Source organism: Puma concolor, chromosome A1 (genome assembly GCF_028749965.1).
Source record: "Puma concolor isolate L17-30 chromosome A1, mPumCon1.1.hap2, whole genome shotgun sequence".
In the NCBI taxonomy this organism is placed as follows: Eukaryota; Metazoa; Chordata; class Mammalia; order Carnivora; family Felidae; genus Puma; species Puma concolor.
Genome location: NC_141667.1, coordinates 194,240,596 through 194,261,525, shown reverse-complemented (window position 1 = coordinate 194,261,525; position 20,930 = coordinate 194,240,596). Strand labels below are relative to the sequence as shown.

The window sequence follows — 20,930 nt, the reverse complement described above, 5'->3', positions numbered from 1 at the left end:
GTACCTCAAAATAAGGTTATGCGATGAGAACAAAATTAAGAAGATTCAAAATATAAAGTATTAATTGGGTGAGTTTTATTTCCTTCTTTTTCCCTATCTGTGTTTTCTAGGGGGGGTATGAAAAACTTAATTTCTTTTATAATAAGGGAAAAATTGTCAGAAGTATAGCTCAGGGGCGCCTGGCTGGCTCAGTCCATAGAGCATATAACTCTTGATCTCAGGGCCATGAGTTTAAAACAAAAACAAAAACAAGGTATGACCTCAGCTATACCCTAATGAAAACTGAAAGCTAATACTGTAAACCAGTCGCATCAAGGCCTTGTGCTAATGCAAAATTGTTCATGTGAATTGACTGGGTAACTGGGAGCAAACCATTTAAACACTCTGAGCTGGTTCTTGTCTGTAAAATTAGGGAGGAGATCATATGAGATGAAGTCTGGACATTTTTTTTTTTAATGTTTATTTATTTTGAGAGAGAGAATGTGAACAGGGGAGAGGGGCAGAGAGAGAGGGAGAGAGAGAATTTTAACCAGGCTCCATACCCAGTGTGGAGCCTGACATGGGGCTCAAACTCACAAACTGTGAGATCTTGACCTGAGCCAAAACCAGGAGTCGGACACTGAACCGACTAAGCCACTTGGGCACCCCTGGACATCTTGTATACCAACATGCTATGATTCTTTTTTGGCATTATAATTTTTACAGTTGCTATTTGAATATTTTTAATTTTCCATACCAATATTTTTCTTGTATCTTCTCTGATAATGTTAATAAGGAATTTATGATGCAAATATTTGAAAATAAGTTTTAATTATTTAATAATCTTAGTTTTATAGCAAAAATGGAAATGTTTCTTTCTTTTAATGTTTACTTATTTAATTTGATAGAGAACATGCACACACACACAGGAGGGGCAAAGAGGAAATCCCAGACAGGCTCTGCGTGGAGCTGACGTGGGGCTCGATCTCACATACTGTAAGATCATGACCTGAGCTGAAATCAAGAGTCGGATGCTTACCTGACTGAGCCACCCAAGCGGCCCATAAAATTGGAAACATTTCTTTTTTCTTTTTTAATTTTTTTTAATGTTTATTTATTTTTGACAGAGAGACACAGTGTGAGCGGGGGAGGGGCAGAGAGAGAGGGAGACACAGAATCTGAAGCAGGCTCCAGGCTCTAGGCTCTGAGCTGTCCACACAGAGCCCACAGTGTGGCTCGAACTCATGAACCATGAGATCATGACCTGAGCCGAAGTGGGACACTTGACCGACTGAGCCATCCAGGTGTCCTCAAAAATGGAAACATTTCTAACTTGCTTCTAGATCCTTTGGCTGAAATTATTTGCTATTGGTATTTTTCCCTGATACCAGATTTAATGCTGGATAGATGGATGGATGTGTGTTCATACACGCATATTTTTGTATGAGGAAAACACACAAAACTACTTTTGCCTGGGCAATGGGGTGGAGGTACAGCTGTGATACAGAAGAGAAGGAAGAATAAGAGCTTGCAACATTTTTCTTTATATGCTATTATATTCAAATGAATGTTTTGCAGTGCTCACGTGATACATAAGAAGACAGCCCCAAAAGGTGCATTTTATGGACAAGTGCTGGCCATCGAAATCGCAGATATGGCAAAGTTGTTTTTCAGGCATTTAATGCACTAACAAAGACTAGACTGAACCACAGAATGTAAATGCTTTAAGGATAGTACACTTGATCTTAGCCAAAAGGCCAAGAAGCAATAAATGCTTTAAGGATAGGAGCTGTGTTTCCATTGCCTTGCACAGCTCATGAACAGAGCTGATACTCTCAAATATTTGCTCGTTGAGGACTTAAAAAAAAAAAAAAAAAAACGGTTATGTGCCTTCCTGATTTACTTATCTTCTTTGCTGTTAAAACTCTACTGGGTGGGAAACTTCAGTGTTAAAACTAAAAGGACAGGGAGAGTGAAAGAGGCAGCTCCTAAGTCTGTGGTTAGTCCCCACACTGTGGTTAGTGCCACTTCTGCAACAGGCGGCACCATTTCAGTCCCTGTCATTCACAAACACCCCATTCATTCCCACTAATCATCTACTTCCTGTCTCAATGTAGCTTTTAGCTGTGCTACCCCTTTTCTCTAGCCTTACCTATCTCCTTTCTAGAAGAAAACTGGAGCTATTCTAATCCTCTTTGAAGCAACTTTCTTTTTTCCTTCCAGAGACGCACGGGACTACCTTTTGCTAGTTTTCTGCTACCATCCTTTTCCAAACCAGCATCTTTACTCAGGATTCATATCATTGTCACTATTTTCTCAATAAAAATGCAGATATGAGCAATCCTGTTCTTAGTCTTTTCTCCACGCAGATTGTAAGCATTGAAACAATAAAGAGCCTTAGGCTCTAGGGAGGGCAGGGAACATAATAAGAATGGGTAGCACCAGGGGCACCTGGGTGGCTCAGTCAGTTAAGCGTCCGACTTTGGCTCAGTTTATGATCTCACGGTTCATGAGTTTGAGTTCCACATCAGGCTCTGCACTGATAGTTTGGAACCTGACTGGGATTCTCTCTCCTTCTCTGTGCCCCTCCCCCACTCACTCTCTATTTCTCTCTCTTCCTGTCTCTCTCAAAATAAATAAATAACTTAAAAAAAAATGGGTAGCACCAGTACATAGTATATGAAGTTTCCAAATTATGAGTTTGTGGTAGGGTTCAGATCTTAACTTAGATTGGTTATCTCAATGGCTAGCATCTGCTGAATGGTAAGGTAAGTTTATATAATTTATACATAATGCTTATATGAGCACGTAACTCTCTCCGTAGAAGTGATTTAGAAGGCTACATGTGGTCACCTGGAAGACAAAAAAAATGTTTGAATAAGTACAATTCAGTTCAACAAGTTCATCCTGACTATATGCAAGAACCCATGCTTAACATTATAGAAGATTTGATCATTTTGATATAGATGAAATCGGGTGGACTACTTTAAAGTAAAGAAAATACTAAGTTCTATGGGAATTTAAAAAAAAGAATAGATAGTGTGATGTTGGTGGGTTCCCGCAGAAAGTGTTTGAGGTTGGCCTTGAAGAATGTCTAAGATTTTGACAGGTGACAGGTAGGGTTAGAGAGAGAAATTCCAAAGGCCGAAAAAGTACAGTATTGACAAAGTATTTTCAAATTTGTGCTCCTTTCCATATTTAATATTAAGATGTCTAATACATGTTTTTTTATACCTTGACTTTATTCCTTTCTTACTACATTCTTGGCCCTCACTTCAGTCACTTCATGATCCATTAACACTTTCCTTAGGACAAAAGAGAAATAAAAGTAGATAGGATATACCTAGAGTAGTCAGAGTCATAGAGGCAGAAAGGGGAACGGTGGCTGCCAGGGACTAGGGGGAGTGAGGAGTTATTGTTTAATGGGGACAGAGTTTCAGTTACACAAGGTGAATGGATGGTGGTGATAGTCACACAACAACATGAATATACTTAATACTACTGACCTGTACACTTAAAAATGATAACGATGTTGTGTGTATTTTGCCACAGTTTAAAATTGTGTCTAGGTATATAGGTTATATATAAAAACAATTTTTCTCCTCATTCATCAAAAGTGAGTTTAGCAGTTATTTATAAAATAGTAATTGAGTGAATGCAACATTTACATTTCAAAAAATATAACTTTTGGGGTTATCTGACTGGCTGAGTCAGTAGAGTGTGCGACCCTTGATGTCAGGGTCATGAGTTCAAACCCCACACTGGGCATGGAGCCTACGTAATCAAAAAAATTAAAAAGTAACTTTTTGATTCTAACATTGTGAATTCTAATGGCAGCTTCTTCCTGTTGTACTTTAGCTGGTAAGGTAATTTTGAAGTAAGGAATTTCTTTGTGAACATGGAAGGAGGGTGGTGAAGGTTGAACGATCTGGGGAATCTCTCATTTGGTTGGTAAGAAAGCCGGGTCCGCTGCCTAGATAGACTCACTTAAGTTGGGCCCTGCCTGTGAAGACTCTAAATATTTATTTCTGTGATTCCAAGATTATATCTTTTTTGGAAAAGAAAGTAATGATATGTAATAGACATCATCTTTTTTTTTTTTCCTTTAGAAAAGTGGCACTGGTTGAGCACTAATGGATTCTTAGTTTCTAGCTCTTTTTCTAGATTCCAGGAATAATCTACCAGGTGTATTATGCCTGCATTATCATCATTCTTTCTTATTTTAAATACTTTCTCAATATGTTGTAATCTCCAATAACATACTAATTTTTTTTGAGATAGCATGAGCAGCAGAGGAGCAGAGAGAGAGACTCCCAAGCAGGTTCCACACTGTCTGTGCAGAGCACAGATGCAGGGCTTGAACTCACCAACCATGAGGTCATGACCTGAGCTGAAATCAAGAGTCAGACTTTTAATCTGCTTAATAGACTGAGCCACCCAAGCCCCCCAGAGTAATATACTGATGTTTTAGTTGACTGCTTCTCCGTGACAATAGGTACCTATCTTATCAGTTATTTATCTCCAGAATCACATTGTAGTGGTAGATTACTCCTGATAGGTTTCCAGTTAATCCTGTCATTTGTATGTAGCACAGCCCTCTGAGCGCTCCCTACATCTGGAGTACAGCTTACTTTAGCGTTTGTTAACACTCTACTCATAATCCAAAATTTTCACTGATTTGTATGGTTTCTTTATAAAATTGCAAATATAATTAGCCTAAACCAGCACATAAGAATTAAAGCTGTGTTCCATGTACACATATAAAAAAGATTTCATGTAATGGAAACTGTGAGAGATCAAGTATCTCGAAAGTCAATTTATAAAGAGGAAAAGCCACTAATGCCTGGAAAGAGGTACATTTGATTATGGCAAATCTACTTCATTAGCACATCTGTTAAAAGGAAGTACTGATGGGGAGGGGATGGAAGGGACTTGGTCTGCAGTGGACCAGACAGATAAAAGGAGTCAGGAAAAACTGTCTACTACTGAAATTCTTATATTGTCCTTTTTGGGTCTTAAGATTCCTTTTCAATATCAAGAGTTTTATTTACTTTCTTCCCATACACACATAGTAGTAATATTTTTTGTATCAGTTGATTGAAAAAAACACAGGTGTACAAATTATCTACCCTTTGCTATAAGCTGTAGCTTAGTCTACAGAAGCCGCTTAGAGATTTTTTTTTGTCAAGGAGCCACAGTTAAAAAAAAAACAAAACAGTTCACATTGTGACTTAGTGACCGTCACACACTTTGTCAAAACAGAATTTGCCCCAGCTGTGGCACATACTCTGACCTTTTCTATTCTAGTCTGTTGGGGTTTTTTTAAGTGGATTTTGTTTTTGCATATCTGAATTCCTGCTGTAAAGCATTTAAAGCTAAATGAGGTTTTTAAAATATTTTTAATTTTTTAATTTTTATTCTCTTTTTCTTGAGAGTGAGAGGGGGCACAAGTGAGCAAGGGGCAGAGAAAGAGAGAATCCCAGAAGGGGCAGAAAGAGAGGAAGAGAGAGAGAGAAGCGGGGCTCACGCAGTGTGGGACTTGAACTCACAAACTGTGAGATCATGCCCTGAGCCTAAGTCAGACGCTTAATCGACTGAGCCACCCTAGTGCTCCAACAATTGTATTTCTTATTACCAGTTAATAAACTAGCATTCTGATTCTTTTGGATTTAGTTGGCATCTGCCACATTTTTTTTTTTTTTTTTTTGCTTTTGCTTTTAAAGATCTTATTTTTTTTTAAGTAATCTCTACACCCAACATGTGTCTTGAACTCACAACCCTGACATCAGGAGTCACATGCTCTACCAACTGAACTCACCAGGTACCCCAGCCTCTGCCACTTTTTAAATCTCTTAGCAGATAGCACCTGCCCTTCCCTATGATTTCCTGATTTGGCCATGGAAGCTTCTTTCACCTTTTTTTTTTTTTTAAATATTGTGCATTGTATTCTTCTTTTTTTCTTTTGATGTTTTTTAATTTTTTTTTTTCAACGTTTATTTATTTTTGGGACAGAGAGAGACAGAGCATGAACGGGGGAGGGGCAGAGAGAGAGGGAGACACAGAATCGGAAACAGGCTCCAGGTTCTGAGCCATCAGCCCAACGCGGGGCTCGAACTCACGGACTGCGAGATCGTGACCTGGCTGAAGTCGGACGCTTAACCGACTGCGCCACCCAGGCGCCCCTGATGTTTTTTATTTATTTATTTTTGAGAGAGAGAGCATGCAAGAGAGCTGGAGAGGGGCAGAGAAGGAGGGGGACAGAGGATCCGAAGTTGGCTCTTTGAAGTTGGCTCTTTGCTGAGAGCAGAGAGCCCAATGTGGGCTCGAAATCGAGGACTGGAGATCATGACCGGAGCCAACATCAGATACTTAACCAACTGAGCCATCCAGGATCCCCTTATTCTTTTTTTTTTTTTTTTTTTTTTTTTTAGTAGGCTCCATGGCCAACGTGGGGCTTGAACTCAAGACCCTGAGATCAAGAGTTACATGCTCTACCGACTGAGCCAGCCAGGAACCCCTCTTTCACCTTTAGTACTAAGGACTTTGAACTTTGTTTTAATGAAGGAAATACTGAAGTGTTTTAATACAGATTTACATTTTAGAAAGCTAAAGTTAGAAGGATTGTGGGCAATTAATTGAACACAAGAGAGAGCCAAATCAGAATTAGGAGGTCATACAGGAATTAAGCTAGAAACAATGACGGCCCAGTGAGGTCAAGATAAGAACAGAATAAGTTAAAAAGGTATTCAATAAAAGTTAAGTTTTAGCCTGTTTATAATGGGTGTAGTCAGTGAAAAGGAGAAATCTAGGATGAAGAGGAATCAAATATTTCTGGTTTCAATGATTGAGCAAAGTATGATACTGTTCACCAAGACAGAGACGATGGAGGGATGGGGGAGTTCATTTTGACAGACTGAATTTTAGTCACCTGTAGGAACCATCCTGTGAAAGTATCTATAGCTCATTAGAGCCACAGTGTAAAACGGGGGTGGAGGAGGGTCCACTGATTTATTTGGTGGTCATTGAACCTGGCCAGTGGCATAGATAAGGTCAAGAGGAGTTGATCATTGATGTCACTTCCAACATTGTGTACATCTGCTATGGAACATAAAACAATATAAAAAAGATAAAATCATAAGCTATCATACTAATCTATGTGCCTACACATATGTATACATATATGTATCTATATTTAGGAATATGGTCCTTCTTACTTTGAAGCAGATCTAAGTGGGAAAGAAGTACACTGTATACTTATTGTAATATTGTATAAAATAGGATGTTTTGATCGGAATCAGTGCCTTATGTATACAGGGTTCTGAGTGCTTTATTCTTTAACGGTCAACCTCCCTTGCTTTTTTGTTACTACTCTGTACAGCCAGACGCTTTTTAGATTGAAACAATTGAGCAGTAAAGCTTAAGAAGTACTCTGGCAAATACTTTGCAATTCAGAAGCTCAAAGTACAGTGATTTGGCCCCACTAATCCTTCAGTAAATATCCATTGAGTGGATAAATATTCATATATAGATGCATAAGACAAATGAAAAGAGCCATGTCCTTGATTTTTTGTAATTCTCTTTGAAAATAAAATCAATTCATAAATACTTACCTATGTGTGTGTTATGTACAAGCCTTGAGCCAGAAAACACAGATGTGTGTTTTTTCTACAGACCTACCAGATGAGAAATTATTTCTGAACCTTTGCCTTTGAGTAGCCTTCCGAATTAAGAAAAGCAATTATTTCCTGCAATTTTACACACAAAGCCCCAGTATATATAGGTACTTGGTTCTCTGAATGGCCTCTCTTATTTTCCTTATAAGCATTTTACTTGATTTTTGTTTTTTTGTTTTTAACAGACCAAAAAAGAAGCACCTGAGTGGTCTAAGAAACAAAAGATGAAGACCTAGTGTTTTGGATGGATTTGCTGTATCATTATTTACTCCTGAAGTTCTTTCTCTGATGAGCAAAAAGTTTATCTTAATCATGGACTTGACATTTTTTTTTTAAATAACCAAAGCTTATTTTAACCAAATGTTAAATTAAGAGATTTCAGCCTAAGAATCAAAATGTATAACGTGCAGACAGTAGTCCACTTTGTATTTGGTTTTACCTATTGTGTTACAAAATAAATATCATATACTCTTATGATTTACATTTTGGAGCTTTTTTCTACATATATAAATACTAGGCTTAAATGTCGTAACATAAATACCAAGACACATTACGTTTTTAAAATTAAGAATCATTTGTGAAATCTATTAGAAGACACTTCAAATGCCCAGTGACGGTGGTCAAATATCATGTAGGCGAATATGAATTGCCAACTATTTCTTTGGGCTCTGTTTTTCCTTATAATATGATCATTAATCAATAAAGTCTAGTAGAAAATCTGTTACTCCGTTGGTCAAGTAAGAATTTGGTAGAAAGTCTCTTGGTACATTGGTCTAAACAGTGCTGATTCAGATGCAGTATGGACCCAATTTCTAGTCAGTGAGAAAAAAAAATGAATAATACTTTCTCTTTTTCTTGATACAAAATATGTCCCATTTCTCATTCAAGAGATAAAACGTAAAGAAGAAGGGGAAGGAGGGAAGTAGAGAAAGAAAAGAAAAAATATGTTTTTATAAATCAGGTTTTCTCAACCAGTGTTGAACATAGTGGCTGGATAATTCTTCGTTCCGGGTGGAGTTGGTGGGGGCAGTTCTCTGCGTTGTGAGATGTTCAGCAGCATCTCTGGCCTCCGCCACTAGATGACAGTAGCACCACCACCCCCAGTTGTGTTAAGCAGAACCGCCTCTGTCCTCGGGGGTGGCAAAGTCCCTCCCTATTTCCTAGTGAGGAACCAGTGATACGGAAGTTGATTTCTGTAGATGTGAAACACAAGTACCATCTGTTCAATGTGTTCTTTGAAAATCACAATAGTGCAGACTGTTAGGTGAGTGAGAGAACAGAAAAAGCCTTTGATGATAGTATATACTTACAAATCTATCATCGACCTGAAGACCCTAATCTCATCTCCCCTCTTTGTTTCATTTAGTTAAACATCTTCTAATACACTTTCTGCAACAAAGGTTTGTGAATATGACCTTTCTTAGGCGTGCATGTAAAATCCAGAGTACTTATATGATTCATTAAAACTATATTAATTCGTAGACATAATTTGTTTCCTTCTAAAATGATAGAAAATGTCTTATGTTCAATTCTAATTATTAATCTAAAAGCACTTTGTAATTTATTTTAGTCAATCCATTATTATATGATATTTTAATACAAAGGGATACTGATTGATTACCCAAGTTAAATTAATGATGTGATGGCACAAAAACAGACACTCAGATCAATGGAACAGACTAGAAAACCGAGAAATGGGCCCACAAACGAATGGCCAACTAATCTTTGACAAAGCAGGAAAGAATATCCAATGAAATAAAGACAGTCTCTTCAGCAAGTGATGCTGGGAAGACTGGACAGTGACATGCAGAAGAATGAGCTTGGACCACTTTCTTACACCATTCACAAACATAAACTCAAAATGGATGAAAGACTTCAATGTAAGACAGAAAACCATCAAAATCTTCGAGGAGAAAGCAGGCAAAAACCTCTTTGATCTTGCCCGCATCAACTTCTTACTCAACGTCTTCTTACTCCACATCTCTGGAGGCAAGAAAAACAGGAGTAAAAATGAACTGTTGGGACCTCATCAAAATAAAAAGCTTCTGCACAGCGAAGGAAACAATCAGCAAAACTGAAAGGCAACTGACAGAATGGGAGAAGGTATTTGCAAACGACATATCAGATAAAGGGTTAGTATCCAAAATCTAAAGAACTTCTCAAACTCACCACCCAAAAAACAAATATTCCAGTGAAGAAATGGGCAAAAGACATGAATAGACCCTTCTCCAAAGAAGACCTCCAGATGGCCAGCCAACACATGAAAAAATGCTCAACATCATTCATCATCAGGGAAATACAAATCAAAACTACAATGAGATATCACCTCACACCTGTCAGAATGGCTAACGGTAACAACTCAGGCAACAACAGGTGTTGGCAAGGATGCGGAGAAAGAGGATCTCTTTTGCACTGCTGGTGGGAATGCAAATTGGTGCAGCCACTCTGGAAAACAGTATGGAGGTTCCTCAAAAAATTAAAAAAAGAACTACCCTACAACCCAGCAATTGCACTACTAGGTATTTATCCAAGGGATACAGGTATGCTGTTTTGAAGGGACACATGCACCCCAATATTTATTACAGCACTATCGACAATAGCCAAAGTATGGAAAGAGCCCAAATGTCCATCGATGGATGAATGGATAAAGAAGATGTATATATATACAATGGAGTATTACTCAGCAATCAAAAAGAATGAAATCTTGCCATTTTCACCTACGTGGATGGAACTAGAGGGTATTATGTCAAGCGAAATTAGTCAGAGAAAGACCAATATCATATGACTTCACTCATATGAGGACTTTAAGAGACAAAACAGATGAACATAAGGGAACGGAAGCAAAAATAAAAATGGAGGGGGACAAAACATAAGAGACTCTTAAATATGGAGAACAAACAAAGGGTTACGGGGAGGGGCTGTGGGAGAGGGGATGGGCTAAATGGGTAAGGGGCATTAAGGAATCTACTCCTGAAATCATTGTTGCACTATACGATAACTAACTTGAATGTAAATTTTAAAAATAAATTAAATAAATAAGTAAATAATAAAATCAAAGCTGTATAGGAAAAAATAAATGGTTAAAAATGTTTTAAAAAATAAACAAATAATAAAATAGTGATGTGAACAAGGGCACAGAAGTAGGAAAATTAGGAGCTCATTTAAGAAATAGAAACTGCAGTGATGAAGAAATTGAGGAAGTCTTTCTGTCTCCAGATCCTTAATATTCTTCCCTCTTTCTTTCCTTTCATTACTAGATATAATTCCTTGGGGAAAAAAAGTTCCTAGTATCATTTCTTACCATAATATCTATTAATAAATCTCAGGGTTAGGATGTTTTGTTTTTTATTGAATTATATTTGACATACTATAATTTTTAGTTTCAGATGCACAACATAGGGAGTTGATATTTTTATACATTATGAAATGACCACCACAATAGGTCTAGTTACCCTATGTCACCACACAAAGTTATTACAATGTTATTGACTATATTCCTTAGTTGTACCTTATATCCCCATGACTTATTGTATAACTAGAAGATTGTACCTCTTAATCCCTATTACCTATTTCACCCATTCCTTAACTTCCTGCTTGATTGTGACATGAAAGCTTCTTGGAAGACCTTTGTGGATTTCTAATTCAGATGCCACTCCTATCAGAAAGTCTTATCTGTTCTGCCATAATAATCTGTATTAAATTCTCTGTACTTTATCTATCTTTAATTCTGCCTACCATGTTTTATAATAATTGTTTATGCTTGTCTATTTCCTTGAAGGCAAGAATTATTTCTTAGGCTTTTTTGGTCCTTGGTAATTTAGCACTGTGCCTTGAACTTAAGTAGGAAATGTTTATTTGATGAATTTGAGCAGAGATGAGATACAGTGATGTAAATTTTTATTTTACTAATGTCTTAAAAACTAGAGTTTTTTTTTTTTTTTAGTATCCTGAAATCTATTGTAGCTCATTTCTTAATGTCACTACAACCCTTGCCTTTTCTCCAAATTTCCAGACCTTCACTTCTTCACTTTTTCCTCCTTACCATTTCTTTATTATTATTATTATTATTATTATTATTATTATGGTAAAAAACACATAACAAAATTTTTAATGTACAGTTTTTTTAATGTACATTTAATTTTTAAATGTACAGTTCAGTAGTATTGACTCTATTCACATAGTTGTACAGCAAACCTCCAGACTTTCTCATCTCTCAAATCTGAAATACTCATTAAACAGCCTCTCATTTCCCCTTTTTCCCTCCCCAGCAACCCACCATACTTCTGTTTCTATGAATTTGACTACTTTAGATTTCATATAAGTGGAATCACACAGTATTTGTCTTTTTATGACTGGCTTATTACACGCAGCAAAATGTCCTCAAGGTTCATCCATATTGTAGCATATGTCAAAATTTCCTTATTTATTGCTGAATAATATTCTACTGTTTGTATATAACACATTTTTTTTTAATCCATTTATCCCTTGATGGACATCTGGGTTGCTTTCACCTCTTGACTATTACAAATCTCCTTATTTCCTAACTTTATCATAATCCTTTCCTGGCTTTGGCATTTTCTTATTAAAACGTAAATAAAACAAGATTAGCATAATATTCTTTTTTTTCCTGGTAAATGTTTTATGAAACGTTGCCCAAATGTAAGAGTAATGGCTACCATTATCAAGCTCATTCTGTCAGCCAGTTGCTGTGTTACATGCTTTCTACTCCTTAATTTACTTAATCTAAACAGTAACTTTGCCAAGTAAGCATTATCTTCATTTTTAAAATGAAGAAACTAAGACTCAGAGTAACTTAATGGCCCAAGATCAGACACGTAATAAATAGAAGTGGATCTGAACCAAGACTGTCTAATTCTAATGGCCATGCTCTTTCCAGTATACTCTACTGCTTCTCATGCCTCACTCCCTATCCCCACCCCCACCCCAGTGGGACAGAAAGGAGGGGGAAAAATCTTGATTTATCAGCTTTCTTTGGAGGGAAAAAAAAAAATGGATAAGATGTAGCATAGCTGAATTTTTATTCAAGAAAAATTTATAGGTATCGGATCTATTCCTAAAGATAATGTTCCAGTGTTAAAGGATTCTGACACTAAGGAATTCCGTGTTCTCACAATTCTTACTAAGTTAATAGTATATAATAAGCTTTTCAGAACCAACTAAATCATCCATGCGTTAATTAATTCATGCATTCATTCGACAAACGTGAAACACTTAAAATGTGTAAGGCATTCAAATTTTGAAGTGTTTGTTCTCTTCCTTTTCCAAAGGGCTTTGAAAAAGAACTCTATGATGTCTCAAACACCAGAGAAGAGATTTTATCTTATCCTCAATGTAAGAATTTCTGAAAAGAACTATCACCCAGTGACCATGAGTACTCCAAATTCACCATATTATACCGACAGTGGTTAGATAATCACCCATCAGAAAGTTTAAAGCAGGATTCCCAACCCCTTAGAGAAGGTTGAAGCTATTAGTGAGTCAGATTCCCTTTCATTCATTCTAAGATCTTGCGAAGCTAAGAATATGCAAAAAAGGGGGCAGGGAAAATAATTTATTTTAATGTTACTTAGTTTAGAAAGTAATAAGTACTATAAATGCTTCAAAGAAAGATTTCCTGAGGCTTAGAGGTCACCAAAGCTCGGCGGCTAGCTATCAAGAGTCCTCACTAGGTATCGTTTCTTTTGGTTGATTTACAAGAGTCCATAGTCCAGGCCTCAGCTCTACAGGCTCAGAAACTTAATTTTATTACTTAAGGTACTGAAGGTGACATCTTTCAAGAGTATGCCCCCACTCACTGGTGTATAAATCATGTATTTTGAGCAAGAAGTAAAACTATTCTACAGAATACAACTCCATGATCGGCACAGATGGAACATTCCCTATTTTCCCTTGGCTTCTGCAATACTGTAAACTCATCATTTTCCTCCTTCCTCCTCTTTTAGCTGATCATGAAACATGAGAACATTTCAGTTTCTTTTTCCCCTTAAATCTTTTTCCTGTTCTATATTGAATCTCTTGATAATTTCTACTCCCTGGCTTTAGTTACTATATGCCAATATTCCCAAATGTATATCTCTAGGTCAAACTGTTTCTTTTAACACCTGACTACTTGATGTGTCTACTTGGATGTCCCATTGTGACCTCAAACCTAACTTGAACCAAAACAAAACAAAAACAAAAAACCAAAACAAAACTGAATTCACCAAGTTTCTTTTCCAGTCCCTCAATAAATGGTACCACCATCTATGTACTCTAAATGGCTCATAGCATAATTGTAGGAGTCATTCTAGACCCTTCTCTTATTTACTCCCAAGCATTCAATCACCCAGCCTTGTTGATCTGCCTTATAAATATTTCCCCTGTTTAAAAAAATTTTGATTATGAGAATTTCCAAGTAAACAAAAGGGCAGCATAAACATTGGCAGGGCAGGGGAGGGAGACAGATATGCTGTTTGTGGTAGTGGTTTCGTGAGTGTTTACGGTTTATAAAATTGTACATTTTTTTTAAATGTGCAGTTTATTATATGTCAGTTGTACCTTAAAAATGTTTGAAAAGAAAAGGAGGAAATCACTACTTAGTAACCCCTAATGAAATAAATGATTCGGGCATCAATCACCAATGAATGCTGAAGCAATGAGATACAAGGATAATAGGGAACTTTACATCAGGCCATAATCACCTAAATTTTCTGATCTACCTTATTATCACTAAAAGTGGGGCAAGCAGAAATTATGTGCCTCTTGATGTGATATAATGTGAAATATAAAACAATACCTATGCAGTATCCTTGGGAAAAACAAACTTACCCTGAATCAAATCAAGTCTTCAGATCTAACTTCAATCTAAAGGCAAAGCAAGAAATAGATCAAGCTGAATAACACTATGAAGAAGGAATTGACTAAATCCAGAATGTAGGACGTTATGGGTATTGGAATGTTCAATGTTTCCAGGCCTTATTTGTAGCCTCTTTAATAGAGCTGCGAAATTAACGTTCTTAAATGGAGGGGGGAAATCATAAGCTCCTATTGATACATCCAATGTAAGTTAAGATTTTTGTAGAGATTTCAACTTCTTGATTTTTATATTTTGTATTTCATTTACTGTTTATGAATTTCTGTCACCAACTTAATTCAAGCCCTTATGTCCTCTTCCCTAAATTATATCAGTAGTATTCTACCTGATCTCCATAAATCTACTCATGCCTCTCTCCAAACCATTCTCCACAGAACAATCTTTTCTTTTTTTATACGACAATTTTTTATTTAAAGTTTAATCTACAGTTTATATAAGTACTTATAAGTCATGAACTTGAAAAACAGAACAAAATACAATTGAGGTAGAAGTTAAGAGCACAGTGCCATGTTTCAGTAAATTTAATTCAAAATTGTAAATGACCAGATAGATGAGCCTTGATTTTTACTCAACCCATGTTAAATATTGATTGAAATAAACAAACAAACAAACAAACAAACAAATAAACAAATAATAAATATTGATTTCATATAAGGTAGAGAATAATTTTATTTTTCATTTAATGCAATCATGGCAATTTTAATCATAATATTGTACATCATTGGCAATTTTTAAAATTCTTAACTATGTTGATCATAATGTAACACTTATTTCTCAATAGTTGCGAAAGGTATTTCACTTGCTACCTTCACAGACTAGAAGTTCAGAACTATGTTTTTTGTTTTTGTTTTTGTTTTTGTTTTTGTTTTGTACTAGCAAAATGAGTTTGTTCTGGAATAGCAGATAAATTGTGATTTGGAACTAGAAAACTATGGTGAACCATAAGCAAGTTCCCAGAATTAACTTTAAAAACTACTGTATAAGGGGTTATTTTTTAATATAAAGAACTTACACAACTCAACACCAATAATAATAATAATAATAATGCAATTAAAAATCAGGCAAAGGACCCAAATAGACATTTTTCCAAAAAAAAAAGACATAAGATGGCCAATAGACACATGAAAAGATGCTCAACACTTCTCATCATCAGGGAAATGCAAATCAAAACCACAATGAGATGTCACCTCACACATGTCAGAATGGCAGTCATCAAAAAAACAAGAAATAACAACTGTTGGTGAGATTGTGGAGAAATGGGAACCATCATGCACTGTTGGTGGGAATATAAATTGGTGCAACAACTGTGGGAAATGGTATGGCAGTTCTTTAAAAGTAGAAATACCAAAGAATTAATTTAATTTAATTAATAATTTAATTAATTAAGGGACACCTGGATGGCTCAATCGGTTAAGCACACAACTTCAGCTCAGGTCATGATCTCACAGTTCATGGATTTGAGCCCAATGTGCTGGCAGCTCAGAACCTGGAGCCTGCTTCAGATTCTGTGCCTCCCTGTTTCTCTGTCCCATCCCCACTCATGTTCTATCTCTCAAAAGGAAATAAATGTTAAAAAAAAAAGTAAAAAATTAATTTAAAATAGAAATACCATTTGATTCAGTAACTCCACTACTGGGTTTTTACCCCCCAAAAAACAAAAATTCTAATTAGAATAGATATATGAACCCCTATGTTTATTGCAGAATTATTTAAAATAGCCAAGATATGAAAGCAACCCAAGTGTCCATTGATAAGTGAATGGATAAAGATGTGGTATATACATAACAAGGGAATACTACTCAGCCATAAAAAGAAATGAAATCTTGCCATTTGCAACAACATGGATGGACCTAGGGGGTATTATGCTAAGTGAAATAAGTCAGACAGAGAAAGGCAAATACCATATGATTTCTCTTATATGTCGAATATAAAAAGCAAAACAAGTGAACCAACACAGAAACAGACTTTTACATACAAGGAACAAACTAGTAGTTGCCAGAGGTGAGGTAGGTTGGGGTATGGGCAAAATAGATGAAGGGGATTAAGAGGTACAAATTTCCAGTTATGAAATTAGTAAGTCATGGCAAGGAAAAGTTCAGCAAAGGGAATATAGTTATAATTATAATAACATTGCATGGTGACAGATGTTGAGCATTGAGTAATGAACAGAATTGTCAACTCACCATGTTGTATGCCGGAAACTAATATAACATTGTATGCAAATTATACTTCAATAATAAATAAAAATCAAATTAAAAAGATTGCTGTGTTGGCATAATATTAAGGTAAATGCTTCTAAACAGATGGACAAAAACATATATTTCATTACCCCCACTCTATAGATCCCAAAAGTATCCTAAATTTAGCCAGTGTTTTTAGTTATTGTAGTAGAAGTATGTTATGCTTCCTTTATTTTCAAGGAGAATATAGTTTAGATGAGAAAAATCTTCATACATCTTTTAAACAAATTTTTGATACATTATTTTGTCTTTTGGGCTTTACTTTTATTTTTCTTATTTTATAGTTGAGCACTTTCCGATTCAAAAACATAACACTACCTAATACATTTAATTCTGTGACTAATGAAACAGGCTCTAAACTGTAAGAAGCAGTTTAGAATCTAACATATTGCCCCGAATGGAATGAGATGGAGTAGAATAAAAATGACTGTCCTCTTAACCCAGATACAATATGTTTCTTTTCTTCTAATAATGGAAATGCTTATATATCACTTATGGGGGGGGGGGTAAGCTCTAAACATTTTAAATCATTCAATTCCACAGCACATAATATAACAGTTGTTTCTATTGCTGACAACTTCATAAAAACTAATAACGTGTAGTTTCAAGCATAGAAAAAGAGTGAAAGTATAGGTATTTTTTTTTTCTAAAATGCCCTGTCCTGTGGAATAAATGGATTCAGAGCAGAGAAAAAAAAATTAATTGCAATTTTGTCCTTCAAATAATCAAAACGTAAGCCCCCAAAGATGAGGATAAATCGTAGAAGCTGATCAAAAAACTTGAGTATCAGCTTTGCCGTTTTAGGGAAACGTTTCGAACACCTTTCAGTTAATTTATCATTATAGTTTCCTTCCTAGTAAAGCCAGGGATGGTGGGAGGACTGTTTGCCGTGACTTCGAAATATTTGTAAAAACCTCGTATTATACTATTACTGTTTATTTATTATACACTATAATTTTACCCTATCACCCTGTACTTAGCATGTTGATTCGTAAAACCTCTGCCTGGTCTTTGACACGTTGTCTGTAATTGTAAAAAACAGGAACAGAAGTTTACCCTCTTATGGAACGGTGTGCTCGTGAATGTTTAACAAGCGGCTTCCAGGAAAAAAAGACCCAGATCTGGTAAGACCAGATTTCCATGGTGAGATGCCATAAATACCTCCCCCGTGGCCAGCATCAAACCACGACCGTCGCTCTGGGCACAGGTGCCTGCGGCGCTGCTTGGCAGTAGCTGATGGGTTGCAACCCACACACTCCTGGGGCCCTGAGAGCGCAGCTCTGCGCGCCTTCCAACTCCTCTTGAGCTACTCCTTACGTTACTCGTACTTTTTACAGTTCCTTAGACACCGCAGCTCTTTCTTTTCTCAGGGTTTTCACCACAGGCTTCTTCCTCCGCCTGGAAAACCGCACCCTCCTTTCCGGTTAGATCTCCGGCTTCCCATGCACTCGCACTGCTGGAGAACTGGGATCATGATACAAAATGTTTTGGGTTCTGTGTTAATGTAGTTCTTTAAACAAAAGTTTCCCAAACCACTGCCCTAGACAACACTAGGATGGGCGCTGCCAGCGGATTCTCATTTTCTAGGTCTCCGATCGCCAGTCCTGACCCCACCCCGGCCATTGTAGGCTAATTTCTTCCATCAGGTTACGGTCCAGTCCTTCCGTTCTGGGGGCCCGTGAACCTGCCTTCCAGTTGCATATCTGCTCTAACGCAGGAAATGGTGAGTCTATCATTTCCTCGGCAGTGGACTACTTTATTCTCATGTGCCGCGATACCTCCCCTCCGTACCAGCCACACAGATTATTTCATTCTGTTGTTGAATGTTCCTGTTGTAATGTGATTTCGAAGTCCTCGTTCAGACTTCCAATGTTTCAACATTCCTCGTAAAAAAGAAGAGTGTACCTCATATCTTACCTGTGTCATTTTTTTTAGTGTTTATTTATTTTTGAGAGACAGAGTGTGAGCGGGGGAGGGGCAGAGAGAGAGAGGGAGACACAGAAGCTGAAGCAGGTTCCAGGCTCTGCTGGATCCCACCAACTAGGAGATCATGACCTGGGTTGAAATTGGATGCCCAACTGACTGAGCCACGCAGGTGCCTCTTACCTATGTCGCTTAATACAATGGAAATGTGAGTCATTTTAGTCATCTTATAAACATTGTCTTTATTTTTTTTAAGAGTATTTTTAATGTTTATTTTGAGACTGAGAACGTGTGCAGGCATGAATGGGGGATGGAGAGAGAGAGACAGAGAGAGAGAGAGAGAGAGAGAGAGAGAGAGAATCCCAAGCAGGCTTCACGCTGTCAGCGCAGAACCTGTTGTGAGGCTTGAACTCACCAACCGTGACATCAAGCCCTGAGGCAAAATCAAGAATCCATTGCTTAACCAACTGAGCCACTCAGGCATCCCAACACTGTCTTTAAGTGATAGGATTTATTTATATCACTGTTATATATTTCCACTGACATCATTTTCAAGAAAGTACTATGAGATTCTCCATGGTCGTATACTTATTAAGTCTTCTCTCTCTCCCTCCATTCCTTCTTCCCTCCTTTATCTTGCCTTTCTTTTACAACAAAACAAAACAAAACAAAACAACAAAAAAAAACTTTCTGGGGCGCCTGAGTGGCTCAGTTGGTTAAGCGTCTGACTTGGGCTCAGGTCATGATCTCATGGTTTGTGGGTTGGAGCCCCGTATCAGGCGGTCTTTGTGCTGACAGTTCAGAGCCTGGAGCCTGCTTCGGATTCTGTGCGTCCCTCTCTCTCTGCCCCTCTCCTGCCCACACTCTGTCTCTCTCTCTCTCTCAAAAATAAATAAACATTAAAAAAAAATAAAAATTAAAAGAAGCTTTCTTCTTTTAATTTCCTTTAGTTAATATTGGTACCTGAATGAGAATGAGTCTGCTTTTGTATCTTCTTTGATCTGTTTTTGTATCTTCTTTGACCTGTTGTATCAGGTATTTATTGAATATGTATTTTCTATATCTAATCACACTTGATTCTCTGTTTAGTAACTATAGGACAATGAAAACATTTACTGAGAATCTAAAATTAAATACCTATCCCCTAAACCTTAAAAGTTCGTAGCATTTGTAATTCCTTAAACACCATCTGTTAGTGCTTTTAGTAAGCAAGTTGTTAATTTATATAGCAGAAATGTCACTAACATTAAAAAATTGTGCTCTAAAATGTGTTTAGACATTCTAAACTACTGATGACTTCTCTCTCATTACTCTCCTCACTTATCTGCAGTACTGCACCCACAGTCATAAATCTTCTGCCTCTTTTACGTCCAGTTCCTTCCATTTATTTCTGATATGATCATCTTGATTTACTATTATTGGTATGATTGGATCGTCATTACTGATTACTTACTTGTACAGTTCCAGGATCATACTATCTGCTCTGTAAAATGTTACTTCCACTTTTATTTTCTTACTTCTAGTATTCTATAAATTGTAAAAAGCGCTTTTCCTCAAAATGCTTTTCCTTGGAGCTACTACAAAGTTATCATCCTAAGGACCTGGAACAAATAATAAAAACCTGTATCTAATTCCAGTTACCTTTGGTGACTATGCTATGCCCATTAGAGAAAACTCTAGGAAGGTAAAGAACTTCCCGGCATAGTCACTGGTATCCTCAGAGCTTAGAACAACGCCTTACACATGCTGAATGGTTAATAAAGGATGGTTGAATCAATGAATCTGGGGACAGGGAGGGAGGACACCCATGTCTTTCCTTATGTGGCACTGAATGCCCACAAATATGTATGTATTTCTTTTTTTTCTAAGATTTTATTTTTAAATAATCTTGACATCCAACGCGGGGCTTGGATTCACAACCCCAAGATCAAGAGCTGCGTGTTCTACTGACTGAGCCAGCCAGGTGCCCCAAATATATATGTATTTTAATTAATTGTAGACTTAACGGTCCAGTTTCCATCCAGTTGGATCAAGGTGTATGCATTGATCAAAATAAATTATATGGCCAAAGACACCACATCTCCATGTGGATCTTCAGTCACAAGTTCTTTATGTACCTGTTGTTTCAATAAAGGTGAAATAAAATTTAGCATGTGATTATTCTAGCAACTATTCATGCAGACAGGTGAATTGAGTATTAAAGAAAAAACACGGGGCACCTGGGTGGCTGGATCGGTTGAG

The 20,930-nt window shown here is 36.8% G+C and overlaps 1 protein-coding gene and 1 pseudogene across 2 annotated transcripts in view; one reads left to right on the top strand and one right to left on the bottom strand.

Moving 5' to 3' along the window:
• PIBF1 (progesterone immunomodulatory binding factor 1) overlaps positions 1–8,133 on the top strand; it is a 214,689-nt gene extending 206,556 nt beyond the window's left edge. For both annotated transcript variants that reach the window (XM_086710673.1, XM_086710666.1), the window contains exon 18: positions 7,838–8,133. In XM_086710673.1, coding sequence (XP_086566799.1) covers positions 7,838–7,888 — 51 coding nt within the window. In that variant the 3' untranslated portion in view covers positions 7,889–8,133. The remainder of the gene's footprint in view (positions 1–7,837) is intronic.
• Positions 1,600–1,748, bottom strand: LOC112861927 (U2 spliceosomal RNA; annotated as a pseudogene).
• Positions 8,134–20,930: the final 12,797 nt, after the last annotated feature.